The sequence below is a fragment of the Sorex araneus genome, chromosome 4, assembly GCF_027595985.1.
Source record: "Sorex araneus isolate mSorAra2 chromosome 4, mSorAra2.pri, whole genome shotgun sequence".
Taxonomy (NCBI): domain Eukaryota; kingdom Metazoa; phylum Chordata; class Mammalia; order Eulipotyphla; family Soricidae; genus Sorex; species Sorex araneus.
The window spans coordinates 178,232,644-178,247,007 of NC_073305.1; the positions used below are offsets into that span (position 1 = coordinate 178,232,644).

General features: G+C 53.3%; 1 protein-coding gene across 2 annotated transcripts in view; it reads left to right on the top strand.

Annotated features, from left to right (window-relative positions):
- AKAP12 (A-kinase anchoring protein 12) overlaps positions 1 to 14,364 on the top strand; it is a 105,311-nt gene that overhangs the window by 75,740 nt on the left and 15,207 nt on the right. The window contains exon 1 of one of the 2 annotated variants that reach the window (XM_055135269.1): positions 3,699 to 3,839. The exons of the other annotated variant lie outside the window; for it this stretch is intronic. Coding sequence (XP_054991244.1) covers positions 3,815 to 3,839 — 25 coding nt within the window. The 5' untranslated portion in view covers positions 3,699 to 3,814. Of the gene's footprint in view, positions 1 to 3,698; positions 3,840 to 14,364 lie in introns of those variants that run through there. 2 annotated transcript variants of the gene reach the window in all.

The following is a 14,364-nucleotide window of genomic DNA, read 5'->3' on the forward strand; positions in this document are numbered from 1 at the left end:
TTATCTGGCGGAGGGCACACCCAGCTGTGCTCAGGGCATACTCCTGGCTCTGTGCTCAGGATATGCTTGTGACTGCTCTCAAGGACCACTCCTGGCAGGGTCTGGGGAATTATATATATGTGGTGCTGGGGATCGAACCCCACCAGCCTCGTGAGGGCAGGCACCTTACCCACTTTCGCTCTGGCCCGTACTCTTCTTTTCTTTTTTCTTTCTCTCCTTTCCTTTTTTTTTTTTTCCCTTTTTGGGTCACACCCAGCGCTGCTCAGGGGTTCCTCCTGGCTCTGCACTCAGGAATTACTCCTGGTGGTGCTCGGGGGACCATTTGGGATGCCGGGGATAGAGCCTGGGTCAGCCATGTGCAAGGCAAACACCCTACCCGCTGTACTATCGCTCTGGCTCCTTCTTTTCTTTTTTCTCTATCTTTCTTTCTCTGTGTGTGTCTTTCTCTTTCCTCTTTCTCTCGGTCTCTCTCTTTCTTTTTTGGGGGGCCACACTCAACTGGTCTGGACACACTCCACTGGTCCTGTTCATTTCCTTTCTGTGTCAACCCCAGGAGAATTGTTGCAGTGCCACCGTGTTTCTGCCGTTGGGGTTGGAGTCGAGCAGAGTAAGGGTGTTACTCTTCACGGCGTGGACAGCCGCTGATTCCCTTTGCCCTTGACTTCTGAGCACCTTCTAGTGACACCCCCCCTCCCCATGTTAATCCTATTCTTCAGCCCTTGGTGTTCCCATGGCTCTTTCAGACAGGAAATACACGCATGTCATGCTTGGGAAATTCTTCCGTTCCCTGAGCATTCTCTTGACAGAATTAGTACTAGTCAGAATTCAGACCTTCTCAAATGACCCTAATTGAGAAAAAGTGGGCGGGAGAGACCCCTGGATGCTTTGCAGGAGGGAGACTGTGCTTCCAGCTCACCTTGGCAGGGTGGTCCCCAAACACGGTTGGCAGTGGCCCCAAAACAAAATAAGCCCTCCCCCTATTCACTCCCTCCCACAATTTTTTTTTTAACCGCCTTGCATTTTGGCTTTCTTTTCTGGGAAAATGTCCTTGACTAGATTCCATTTTGTTACTGTGTTTCATTTCTCAGAACTTCTAAATAGTCCTTTTGAAGTACCCTGCTTTCTCTTTGGCTGCGTTTCTGCGCTCTCTCGGAGGACGTCTTCAGTGGTTCATTTCTGGGCACTCCTGTGGCTCTCCCAGCCTCCCACAGTTGCTTTCTTAGTTGCTCTGCGTCTTTTGTGTTCCCTCGGGATGGGGGCTGCTGTCCTCTGAAAGTGGGCAGGAAGCTGTGTCCAGGTAGAACCCAGGGGCGGTGGCTGTCTCTGAAGGATGCTCGGGCCAAGGGTGTCACTTTCTTTTTTCTTCCTTTGTTTTTTGGGCCACACCAGTGGCTTCTGAGGACTCCTGGCAGTGCTGGGGATTGGACCAGGGTCAGCTGCACGCAGGGCCAGCGCTGTGCCCCTGTTCTCTCTCCTGCCTCTGACATTAACCTTTCTTTTCCATGTGTTTGCCTAGTGGACCTGGTGGGGAGAAGTCTCAGAGTGGACCCTATCTGGGCAGCCACAGAAACTGTTCAGTGGGCAGAGTATTTGCCTCCCCAAGTGCAGAGCCCGGAGTAACCCCTGAGCAGTGCTGGGTGTGTGTGACACAAAACAAATTACCGTCTTTAACTGTGTTTAACCTGTGACAGACATTCTGGTTATTCACGGTGGACAGCCGTGCTCAGAATGCTTTCCGCCTTGTAAAACGGGGTCTCTGCCCCATTGACGGTCCCTGGTAGGGCTAGAGATAGCTGGGGGGGGGGGGGTCGGTGCTTGCCTTGTCTGCAGCTGTGCACCCCGTGCGGACTGCATTCAGCATTGCACACACACACACACACACACACACACACACACACACACACACTCGGCTCCTTCTAACTGAAGCTGTTGGTGAACCCGAGTGTACCCTGTGCGGACTGCATTCAGCATTGCGCGCGCGCACACACACACACACACACACACACACACACACACACACACACACACACACACACACACACACACACACACACTCGGCTCCTTATAACTGAAGCTGTTGGTGAACCCGCGTTCTCCAGGGGGAGGAGAAGCACGAAGGTCTGTTCTGGGAATCGGCTCCAGGCCTCAGAACAAGGCACACCGCTCCTCCTTTCCACACGGACTGGGGTGCCCTCCCCCCTCCCCCCAACCGCCTGTTTGCCGGAATAGAAGCTGGGAAGCCCCTTGGGAGAGGCCCCAGCGGAACGTTCAACAAGGTCTGGTTCCCCCCGGCGGTGCCTGCGCGCTGCCCCGTGGAAGGCTAGTATGGTACGTTGCGCCCCCTGGTGGCCACGGGAGCCGCCGCGTGCCCGCATGTGCGGGGTTTTGTTCTGCTTCTTGATCCTTCTTGATCCGCTCCCCCCCCCCGCCACCACGCTAATCCCTTTTTCTTCACTCGGCCCATTTGCCCAACGCAGGCACCCACTCGCCCATTAAAAGAGCAATGAACGAGATCCTTGAAGTGAGGAGCAAAAAAGCCTTGTTCGTTCGTTTGTTTGTTTGCCTAACGGGAAGGGCAGGTGCTATTGGTGGTGGTTGTGTGGGGGGGGGAGGGGGGTGTTTGTCATGCGGGCTGGGCATAAAGTGATGGAGAGGAGGATAAGGGGAGATGGGAAGGGGGCCCACCCCGTTAGCACCCAGAGGGACCGCTATCAGCTCTCAGAACATTCTGAAATCCCGCATGGGGTCCCCCTGAGCACGGTCGGGAGTGATTCCTGGGTGCAGAGGCAGGAGTCAGCGCTGAGCATCACCGGTATGGCCCCCAAATAAGCAAGAAAACGAACCAAAAAAGAGCAGTCTGAACATCCAAGAGGGAAAGATTGCAAGAACTTAGGGCTGCCGGAACATTTTCTGACAGTTTCACAAGTACGATGACCCACTTGCAGGCGGTGTGCTTCGCGATCTGGCCGCATCTGTGTCGTTGCAAGGCGTAGGAGCTGCAAGCTCGGGGCTAATTGCTACAAGGAGAAGAAGGAAAGAAGGAAGGGAAAGAAGACAAATTCGAGAGTCCAGACCCACCCAGGGTCGCCGAGGGCAGCGCGGCGCGCGCGCGGTGGGGGGTGGGGGAGCTTCTCAAACGCGGTGCAAACAGATCTCCCTCCTCGGGGCGCTACAGTGGGAAGCGCGGGATGCAACCCCCCCTCCCCAACCCCCGCCTTTAAGCCGACCCCAGCCCACAGCGCACAGCCAGAAAAGATTGTGCGGGAGGATTTCCTCTGTGCGCGGCTCCTTCCCCTACGTGCGAGGGGAAGCTGGGATGCAGAAGCGCACCGGTGCCAGGAATGATGTAAGTCGAGATAAAAATCCTGCTGACGCCGGGCCTGACTCCCGCCTGCAGCTCCCCCCTCCCCACCCCCGCACGGCCTCCCCACACCTCGGCTACGCGCTACCCACTGGACAGGCGGCTTGAAACCCGACCCGGGAGTAAGCGGGCGGCAGCAGAGCGGGATAAACCCCGCCCATAAGGGGGCGTGACAGCCATCGTACCATCCCATTTATGGGCGTGGTCTTATAGACGGACCCGCTCATTGGTGGCAGGGCGTGGCGGTACCCGCGCCCGCCTACTGAGGGGCGTGGCGTGGCTGCCTATAATTAGCCGGCGCCCCGCGTCCCCTTCCCAGCTTTTCGCTGCAGCCGCTTCCGAGGTGTCTCTCGCACTCCCGGGTCCTCCGTGGGTGGCTTGGTGCCTGCTTCTCTCTGAGCCCGGCCAGCCTGCAAGGGGAGGGGTCTGGGCCCTGGAGGCGCGCTGCGCAGGATGCTGGGGATCGTGACCATCACAGGTGAGGTCCCCTGGCCTCCCCCTGCGTGCGCGGCAGGTGGAAGAGAGCGCGTCGCTTTCAGGCGTCTGACCAGCCCCGGGCGCTGGGGTGGAGGGGCGGGGCGGGGGGGGGGCGGCGGGGACCCCGGGATGCAGGTCACGGGGCGGAGATTTATTTCTCTCAATGGGCTTTTGTGTCCTTTACACTTGATCAAAGCAACTTTTAAGAAGAACAAATACTTGAGCGTTTGATCTGGGTATTTTCTGTTGGTTTGTTTTTTACTGGTAGAAATTAGCAGAGACTCGGCCAGACAAACCCAGCATTATTTTTAAAAATTAAAAAAAAATTTTTTTGCACGGGTTTTTCTGTTAGTGGGGGAGGTGCGGGGATTGGGGGGAGGAGGAGGGAGGCAGCACTTGCAATGAACTTGGACGGCCTGTCCCCTTTGCCCTGGTGGAGAGGAGAGACTCTGACAAAATTGATACAGTGTCACTTTCGGGGTGAATTCCATTTGCTGCAATCATGAAAAAAGAGAAAAGGCTCTCTTTGAGAAACTGCCTTTGGCTTTCTGCTGCTTTTGTAGTGCTCAGGGCTAACTCCTGACTGCGCTCGGGATCAATCCTATCAGGGGCTCAGGGGACCATACTGGGTGCTCTGGTCTGCCGAGTGAAGGCAAGCACCTTCCCCACTGTACCCTCGCTCCTGCCTTAACCCAGCCTTTTTAGGAACCTTTAAGGCAGTAGGATTAAAGGATTTAGGGGAGTGAAATGTTAGCTTTACTAGTGATTTATTAATAAGACCATCCGCACTGTAATGCCTAGAGACACTTGCACTGAAGCCACAAATGGTAAAAACGTATTTTCCCTAAACTTGCTGGCTGTATGAATGGTCACCAGTTCATCCGTGCTTGGAACTAGCACATTATGTCTGTGTCACCTAGAGAATGCCTTCTCGGTTCTTACCCTTATTGGTGTCTGATTATTTCATGCATTTCTGTCTGAATTCTTAGGAACCTGATAACTTTCTTTTAGCTTCTCCCATCAAACGCCATTTAGTTTTAAAACTTGGTCTTTAAATATATACGTGTTAGGGCCAGAGCAAAAATACAGCAGTGCGATTGAGGCATTTATTTTGCTTATTTTGCTACGGCCAGCCTGAGTTTAATCTCAGGCATCCCCTGAGTATAGTGGGTGTGGCCCTAAACAAACAAAATACACACACACACACACACACACACACACACACACACTTGCATTTCTGGGTGTGGCCCAACCCTTCCCCAGGATGGAGATTAGATGTGTGTGTGTGTGTGTGTGTGTGTGTGAGAGAGAGAGAGAGAGAGAGAGAGAATGAGAGAGAGAGAGAGAGAGTTTATTGCCAGATCTCCATGTTTTCACACAGGTTATGGTATAGAGTTGTGAAGCTTAAAGTTTTCTCACTGTCTTGCTTTCCAAAGACTCATCCTCTCTGGGAGTTTTGAATTAATCTGCGAGATTAGCAAACCTAAAAATATCTCTTACTTCCTATAGATTAGCTTGTTTACTTTGTGATTTTTGTATAATTTCCTTCCTCCCAGTGAATGCAGCTGGCCTTTGTACTATTTACCTTGCATGAAAATTTACATGGTACCTATAAACAATGAAAGAGGTCGGGGCTGGAGTGATATAAACAGCAGGTAGGGCATTAGCCTTGCACACGGCCGACCCGGGTTCGATTCCCGGCATCCTATATGGTCCCCTGAGCACCGCCAAGAGTAATTCCTGAGTACATGAGCCAGGAGTAATCCCTGTGCACCGCTAGGTGTGACCCAAAAAGCAAAAAAAAAAAAAAAAGAAAAGAAAGAGATTGAAGTGATACATTTTTAAAAATTAAGTTGAACAATTCCCAACATCAAAGAGTAAAATAGAAAATCTCTGCTTCTCATTTTGCGAGAACTGTGTCCACGTGATTCATCTCCCCGGGTTCGAATGTGCGTGCACCCCATCTGGTAGTGGCAACCTGGGAGTGAGGTGTTTGGGGACCCCAGGGGTGAGGGACACTTTTATGGTCATGGCATTTTTCTGGGTGCCATTGTGGGCAGTTTGATTTGATTTGATTTTGTTTTGTTTTATTTTATTCCATGATTCCATTCATTGCTTTCATGCTGAGTTCTTTGTGGGAAAAGAAGGTGGTCCCCGGTACCAAAAATGAAAAATTAATAAACTTGCTACTTGAGAGGACTGTTAAAATTTGTCTGGCATATTCCCAGTGGAAAGACAGAAAGAGGGAAAGGCTTGGGAGAGGGCACCTTTTGAAAGTGACCGCTAGCAAACCAGTGGGTCTGCTGATCCTGGAGTTTCACTTTCATTACCATGGCCGCCAGGATATTGAAGCTGGGTACTTTCCCCTGGTGATAAGGAAGAACACAGAAAACCTTCACTGGGGTTGGAGAAATAGTGCAGCCAGGAGGAAGACACGTGCATTGCAAGCCAACGCGCATCCCATACGGTCCCCTGAGCAGCCCGCCAGGAGTACTTCCGGAGTGCAGGGCCAGGAGTGACCCAATTCTTTCGTATTTAGTAGCAAGTGCATATTTCATAGTGGATGGTGTTAAATAGCTTTTTCTCCCCCCTTCCCCCTTCTTCTCTTTTTCCTCCCTGCTACCCTCCCTCCTCCCCTCCCTCCTTCCCTCTCTTTCTCATTTTTAAATAATTGGTTCGAGTCCTGCAAATCAACGGGAAGCTTTTATTTATTTATTTATTTATTTATTTTGCTTTTTGGGTCATACCCGGCATGCATAGAGGTCACTCTTGGCTCTGCACTCAGGAAGCTTTTAAAATTGGTAGTAAGGATTAATTTAATAGCTAAGATTTGTGTGTGTGTTTGTTTTGTTTTGTTTTTTTGAGGGCGGCACTCCTGGCATTGCTCTCAGGGCTTAGTCCCAGCTCGGTGTTTCGTGGTCTCTCCTGGCAATCCTGGGGGAACCATATGGGGTGCCAAAGATCAAACCAGGGCCAGCTGTGTGCAAGGCAAGCACCAGTCTGTTGCACTATCTCCCTGGCTTTAAAACGTTTCTCTTAACTTGGGAATTACTCATTTAACTAATATTAAAGAAAGTTATCAGGGGTACTAGAGAGATATTACAGGGGTTCAGGTTCTTGCCTTGCATTCAGCTGGCCCCACTTTGATCCTTGGCTGCACATAGCCCCCTGAGCACTGTGCTAGGAGTAGCCCCTGAACACTGCTAGGTGTGGCACAAACAGCCTCCTGCAAAAGGGGGGTGAGAAGTTATTTTTGTCTTCTAGTACCACGTTATTGGGAGCAGTGTGTTTCAGTATCAAAATTAACGGGGTGCAAGACAGAAATTTTGGTAAAACTGCTCAGGAGTGAGGTTTCCGTCCTGACGGGAGGGGGCACTGCTCTTTACACTGCTTTATACTGCTCCTGTCCTGCCCTCATGATGCAGGACACACTAACCAAGAACAAAGGCAGGGGAACTGGAACTGGGACTGAAGCCCCTCCCTCACTTCAGGCTAGTAAGGGCTTGACTTCGAGGCTAGGAGAGGGGGCTGGAGCAATATACAGCCGGCAAGGTATTGCCTGGCATCGGCCCACCTGGGTTCGATCCCTGGCATCCGAGATCAGATCAGACTTCTGTGCTGGTCCCCCGAGCACACTCAAAGTGATCCCTGAGCACAGCTGGATATGGTCCGACTCCGTGAATTCATTGCACATATTACTAATAAAGTGAACAAAGAAAGATTCCTAGCACTCCAGCAAATTCCGGATTGTCTACAAAACAACTTCTCAATAGAAATCATTTATAAGATAAAACTACATAGGGGAGGGGCTGGAGCAATAGCACAGTGGGTAGGGCATTTGCCTTGCATGCAGCCGACCCGGGTTTGATTCCCAGCATCCCATATGGTCCCTTGAGCACTGCCAGGGGTGATTCCTGAGTGCAGAGCCAGGAGTAACCCCTGTGCATCGCCAGGTGTGACCCAAAAAGAAAAAAAAAACCTACATAGGGGCCCATAATACCCAAAATTAGAAAGAAGGATGGTCCCTGCCACAGAGGCAGGGAGTAGCGGGGGGTGGGGGTGGCGGTGGGACACTGGGAACAATGATGGTGAGAAATGTGCCCTGGTGGAGGGATGGGTGCTCGAGCATTGTGTGACTGAAACGTAATCGTGCAGGTTTGCAGCTGTATCTCACGGTGACCCAATGAAACTTATTAAAAAACAATAAATTAAAAAAATAAACCATATGGGTGGAGGAATAGTACAGTGGGTCGGGCACTTGCCTTGCTCCCTGGCACCCCATATGGCCCCTCGAGCACTGCAAGGAGTGACCCCTCAGTGCAGAGCCAGGAGTAAGCCCTGAGCATCGCCACTTGTCACCCAGAACAAACTAATAAGCCAGAGCCAGGGAGCAGCTCCAAGGCCTCGGACACATCATCGTATGGGCCGCTGAGCACCGAGGCTGGAGTAGCACCTAAACAGCACCAGGCGTGCCCCCAAAGCAGGGCATGGGGATGACGGTCAGTCAGTCAGTGAGACACAGAACGAACAGCCTCCAACAGCTAGAGTAGCCACCACTGGGTACCACCAGCTGTCACAGGAGCCCTGCGAAGAAGGATGCTTGACCCCTTCCATCATGGAAGCTAGGTTTCTCTCGGTGGCCTGCCCCGAAGCCGGCTGCGGCGGGCTGGGCAAAGGAGGCGAATATCGGCCATGAATAGTCAGCATTGGTCGTGTGCTCCTGCGTGCCGGGGCCGGCGCCTGCCTGCGGGGTGTCGGGTGGAGAGGAAACATCTGTCTGGTCCAGACAGGCGCGCTGAGAACCGTCACCTGTTCGCTGCGGCGCAGGTCTGGCTTCTGAGCGCAGACCCCAATTAGACCGCGCTCCTTGGCGGTTTTGCGGTTAATGAGCATTAGAAGTGGGCGAGCCGTGTGTGTGTGTGTGTGTGCGTGCGTGCGCGCGCGCGTGTGTGTGGGATAGAAGAAATGGATTAGAATGCAGAGAATTCCTGGAACACTGCCCGGGCAATGCTGCAAATCAGGGCCCGGGGAGTTAAGCAACTCCAGATGCCTGGGCCAGCGGGCCGGGGCCGCGGAGCAGGGCTCCTATGCGCGGGGCGGGGGGTGGGGGGTGGGGTGAGCCCTGCAGCGCAGGGCTGAAGACAGCCCCCCTCCTCCCAGACAGAAATGATACGGGCCGGGCACAGCACACAAGGGCTTTGCTCGTGGGACACTGGGTTTAGGGCGCCGGACTAGCAACAGCGGAAAAGATTTCCCCGGATCACTGAAGTGGGATCCTGAATTTTGGATACATCTGAGTCCTAAAGGAAAAGAAAATTAGTGACACTTTTTTTGGGGGGAGGGGGGCGGGTTGAGCTCTCCCCAGGGGTGCTCAGGGCTTACTGCTCACTCTGCTCTCAGGGATCGCTTCTGGCAGGGCGCAGGGTGCCGGGGAGCAAACCCCGGTCAGCTGAGTGTGAGGCAGGAGCCCTACCCACTGTACTATCCGTCCCTCCCACCCAATCATAACTTACCATTTTGTGGTGCGTGGACCTTTCAAAACTTGGGAGACGAGAGATGTGTTATTGTTGCCAGCAAAATGATCATACAATTTTCTGAATCTTTAAATTTTTTGGATTGATTTTTTAAGGATTGGGATGAACTGGATGTTCGGGGGATAAAGCGTAAGGCTTGTCCGGGTTAATTGGAAATAGGGAAACCTTCGTGATTCTCAGCCCCAGTGAGGTGTCTGTGCACGCAACGATTGCAGCCTCTGATTTCCCATTCAAAAGACACAACTTTTCAGGGCTGGAGTGATAATGCAGCGGGTAGGGCACAGATGACCCCGCGTTGACCCTTGGCATCCCAAAGGGTCCCAGAGCACTGCCAGAAATAATTCCTGAGTGCAGCAGAGCCAGGAGTAAACCCTAAGCATGGCTGAGTATAACCCAAAAACCTAAAGGAAAAAGAAAAGGAAAGAAGAGAAAAAAGATGCTTTTCTTGTATTTCCATGTGCATTTGATCCTATAGTTGTGAATCTACCCTTGAAAAGGCTCCGCAGGGCAGACAGGTCCCAAATAGTAACAGTCACTCAGGGTATTATTCCTAAAGATGTGGGAAGAGTGAGAGAAGTGGGGGCTGGAGTGATAGCACAGCGGGTAGCGCGTCTGCCTTGCACGCGGTCGACCCGGGTTCGATTCCCAGCATCCCATATGGTCCCCTGAGCACCACCAGGAGTGATTCCTGAGTGCATGAGCAGGGAGTAACCCCTGTGCATCGCCAGGTGTGGCCCAAAAACAAAAAAAAAAAAAAAAAAGAGTGAGAGAAGTGCAGAGGTTGCGGCATTTTCCTTGCATGAGGTACTTACTAGGTACCAAGCCATGCCAGGGGTCTCTCCTAAGCCAGGACAAGGCCCTGACCACTGTCCGGTGTGGCCCAACCTCCCCTCCCAACACACACACACGCACAATATTTCTTTTAATTTTATTTTCAACAATGTAATGGAAGGTAACATACTGTTAGTTCTTAAACAATAGAAAAAGTCAGGATGCTCACCCTCTATCACACGGGGAACTGCGGACAGCCAAACAGAACTTAGCATGCTGCTGATCAGATGTCCTATCAATTACACAGTTAACACACAGTTCCCTGTTGTACTTAACATCATCATATTCCTACCATAGAGAAGACAAAAAAAAAAAAAACAACAACCTGTGTTTTTGTGGTGGTTGTGGTGTTTTGGTTGTTTTGTCTTGGGGCCACACCCCACAGTGCTCAGGAGTCCCCCTACGGTGCTGAGAGCCAAGCCCGGCTCTCACATGCAAAGCCTGTGCTCTGCCCTTGTCCTGTCACCCTCACCCCCAAGGACGACGATTTTTAAGAAAATCACAAGGGGGGCCGGGAAGGTGGCCCAATGGGCATAGCTTCCGCTTTGCATGCCGCAGCCTTGGGGTTCTGTCCCTGGCATTGCGGGCTTCCCGGAATGCTGTCAGGAGTGGCCCCCCAACACAGCCAGCCGCAACAGAAAAGGGAAAGCACGAGGGAGAGAAAATACACGGCCAGTGCTCCGCTGTGCTTTATCTTTTTAAAAATGTTCATTTATCACGTTGACACCAGCGGGGCCCGTCGTGGCTGGCACGTGGCTGTGACGGAGTGAGCACAGGTGGCCGGCTGGCCGGCGTCGCTGAGGTCCAGCTGCTGGGGTCCAGGGGTCAGCTGTAATAAATACAAGCAGCGACAGGCGTCCCCTCCAGAAGGAATGTGCTTCTGGGGGTCACTTTCGTCCACTCGCCTCCTGCCCTGGCCACTTGTGTGTGCCTTTCATTTGTTTTAGGGGAACCCAACGGCCTGGGCTCAGCCGCGGGACTGCGCTGAGGAGGCTGCAGGAGACTCCTGCCCCGTGTGTCTCCCGAGAAGACACTGTCCCTGTCTGCAGGCGAATTAGGGCGAAGGGGCTGGAGGGATAGTCCGGCAGGGAGGGCGTTTGCCTTGCACACGACCGACCCGGGCTTGATCCCCGGCATCCCATATGGTCCCCTGAGCACCGCCAGGAGCAATTCCTGAGTGCAGAGCCAGGAGGAACCCCCTAAGCATCGCAGGGGGTGACCCAAGAAAGGAAGGGAGGAAGGAAGGGAGGGAGGAAGGAAGGAAGGAAGGAAGGAAGGAAGGAAGGAAGGAAGGAAGGAAGGAAGGAAGGAAGGAAGGAAGGAGAGAGGGAGGGAGGGACTGGAGATTTAGAGGAGCAAGTGAGGCAGTTGCCTAGTCCGGGGCCAACCCAGGTTCAAGCCTGGTACTATTTATGGTCCCCTGAGCTCCACCAGGAGTGACCCCGGAGCACAGAGCCAGGAGCAAACCGGGAGCACAGCCATGTGTGCCTGCCCCCGAAAAAAAAAAGTCAGTTAATCAATTAATTTGAAAGGGGACGGTGGGGGCACAGGGATGGATAGTACAGGGGTCCAAACCCTTGGCCTGACATGAGGCCACCAGGAGAGATCACGGAGCACAGAGCCGGGAGTAAGCCCTGAGCGCAGTTTGGGGCTTGAAATGCTCGTCGGACTAGGCTGGCGGCTCAGAGGGCTGGAAGAGAGCCATGGGGTTGCCGCTCCACCCCCCCCCCCAAAAAAAAAAAATAAAAACACTGGGTGTGGCCCCAAACACACACACACACACACACACACACACACACACACACACACAGGCAATGTTTATGGGTGGGGTCAGAGCAATGGGTATTGTCTTGCATGCAACTTAACCCACCAGGTTGAATCCCCAGCATCCCATATGGGCCCCTGAGCACCGCCAGGAGTGACCCCTGCGCACCCTGGGGGGTGGCCCCAGAGGAAAAATAAATGCTTGTGGAGGCTGGAGAGGTGGTGCAGTGGACAGGGCTCTGGCCTGGCAAGAACCTGACCCCAGGTTCGATCATGTGGACCCCCCCCCCCCCCCCCGGCCCTGTCAGGAGCGATCCCTGAGTGTAGAACAAGCGTGAGCCCTGGTACTGCTAGGTGTGGCTCAAAACGTGTTTTGGAAGGTTACATTGGAGGTCAGAGAGATTAAGGAGAATGGAAGTGTGTCATCTGCGAGGACAGAAGGCACGGGGCAGCTGCCTGTTCCCGTGTCTGAGTTCGGAAGGAAAGAAGGGCGGAGTCGGGAGAGCTGACCACGGTCCAACACTGCCCTCTGCTGTCCACAGGCTGCTGGGGCTCTGCACCGTCACAGCCTTCTGCCGTGAAGAACTGGACCAAGTGTCTGGCGGTGGAAATGGGCTGGGCAGGCTCTGGGGCTTCTGAATCACCGGCCCCTGGACGCACGTGTGCAGATGCCAGTGGTCCAGCACGCGTTGGTTAGCCCCAGTTGTCTGCATGTGGACATTAGTAGTTCACAGACTGCTTGTGGAATGGGTCAAAAGTAATTAAAAGTCATGGGGCTGGAGCGATAGCACAGCGGGTAGGGCGTTTGCCTTGCACGTGGCCGACTCGAGTTCGATTCCCAGCATCCCATAGGGTCCCCTGAGTACCGCCAGGAGTAATTCCTGAGTGCAGAGCCAGGAGTAACCCCTGTGTATCGCCGGGGGTGACCCAAAAAGAAAAAAAGAAAAGTATTTAAAAGTCAGTCTAAAGAAAATATAGGAGCCGGAGTGATAGTCCAGCCAGAAGGGTGTTTTTTTGTTTGTTTGTTTTTTTGTTTTGCCTTGCATGTGGTCGATCTTGGTTTGATCCCCGGCATCCCATATGGTTCCCCAAACACTGCCAGGAGTCATTCCTGAGTGCAGAGCCAGGAGTAGCCACTGAGCACTGTCGGGTGTGACCCCAATCCCCTGTCCTCCCCCACCCAGAAAAGAAAGAGGCCCACAAACCAGCCGTCCAGGGTGCTCTGAGGTGGCTTTGTCCCCTGATGGGCCATTGAAGGAAGCCCTACTCAGGTGAGACACGCCACAAGGCCTAGGAAACTTCCAGGGCTGATCTGTCCTGCTCTTCCCCGTACCCCAGACCAGGAGAGCATGGGTTGGCCGCCCCCTTACACAGACCCAGCAGGGGCAGACTGCGAGGCTCCACTCGGGCCTCCTGTGGCCAATCAACCGTCTCCACCTTTGTTTTCCCCGTTTTAGTTGGCTGCTTGTTCATGCTAATCAAGTTTAAAACACAGTATTTTTTGGGGTTTTTTTTTTCTTTTTGGGTCACACCGGCGGTGCTCAGGGGTTACTCCTGGCTCTGCACTCAGGAATTATTCCTGGTGGTGCTGGGAGGGGGGGACCATATGGGACACTGGGGATCGAACCCGGGTCGGACACGCGCAAGGCAACCGCCCTACCCGCTGTGCTATTGCTCCAGCCCCAAACACAGTACATTTTTGGGATGGGAGCACTCCCAGCCTTGCTGGGGGGACAGGCAGTGCCAGGGGTTGAAATCTGGGGCTCCCAGAAACCCTCTGAGCCCCCTCCCAGGGGCTTGTTCTGTTCAGTTGGTTTCTTGGGATTTTATTGGGGGGGGGAACGAGAGAGGGGGCACAGTGGTGCCACCAGTGGTGCTCAGGGGTTACTCCTGATCTACCCTCAGAAATCACTGGCAACAGGGTTGGGGCCATATGTGCCGGGGGTCCAGCCCAGGCTGACCTTCTGTACTTGGGGCTGGCGCTGTCTTACAGCGAGGAGGGCGTTTTCCTTGCAATGCGGCTGACCCGGGTTCAATCCCCCACACCGCATATGGTTCCCAGGTCGGGAGTGCGTCCCATCCCCAAAATGTATGTACCCTCAGGAGTGCTTCCTAAGTGCAGAGACAGGAGTAACCCCTGAGCACCTCCGGGTGTGACCCAAAAACCCAAAGGAAAAAAAATAACACCTCTGTACTATTTCTCTTATTTCTGCGCCGCCAAGTGGCAGCACCGCGGGGTGTGCCCCCCCAAAGCCAATAAGTAAATAAATAAATACCCCTCTGTACTATTACTCTTATTTCTCCGCCCCCCCAAGTTTTTTTTTCTTTTTGGGTCACACCCGGCAATGCACAGGGGTTACCTCCTGGCTTTGCACTCAGGAGTTATTCCTGGCAGTG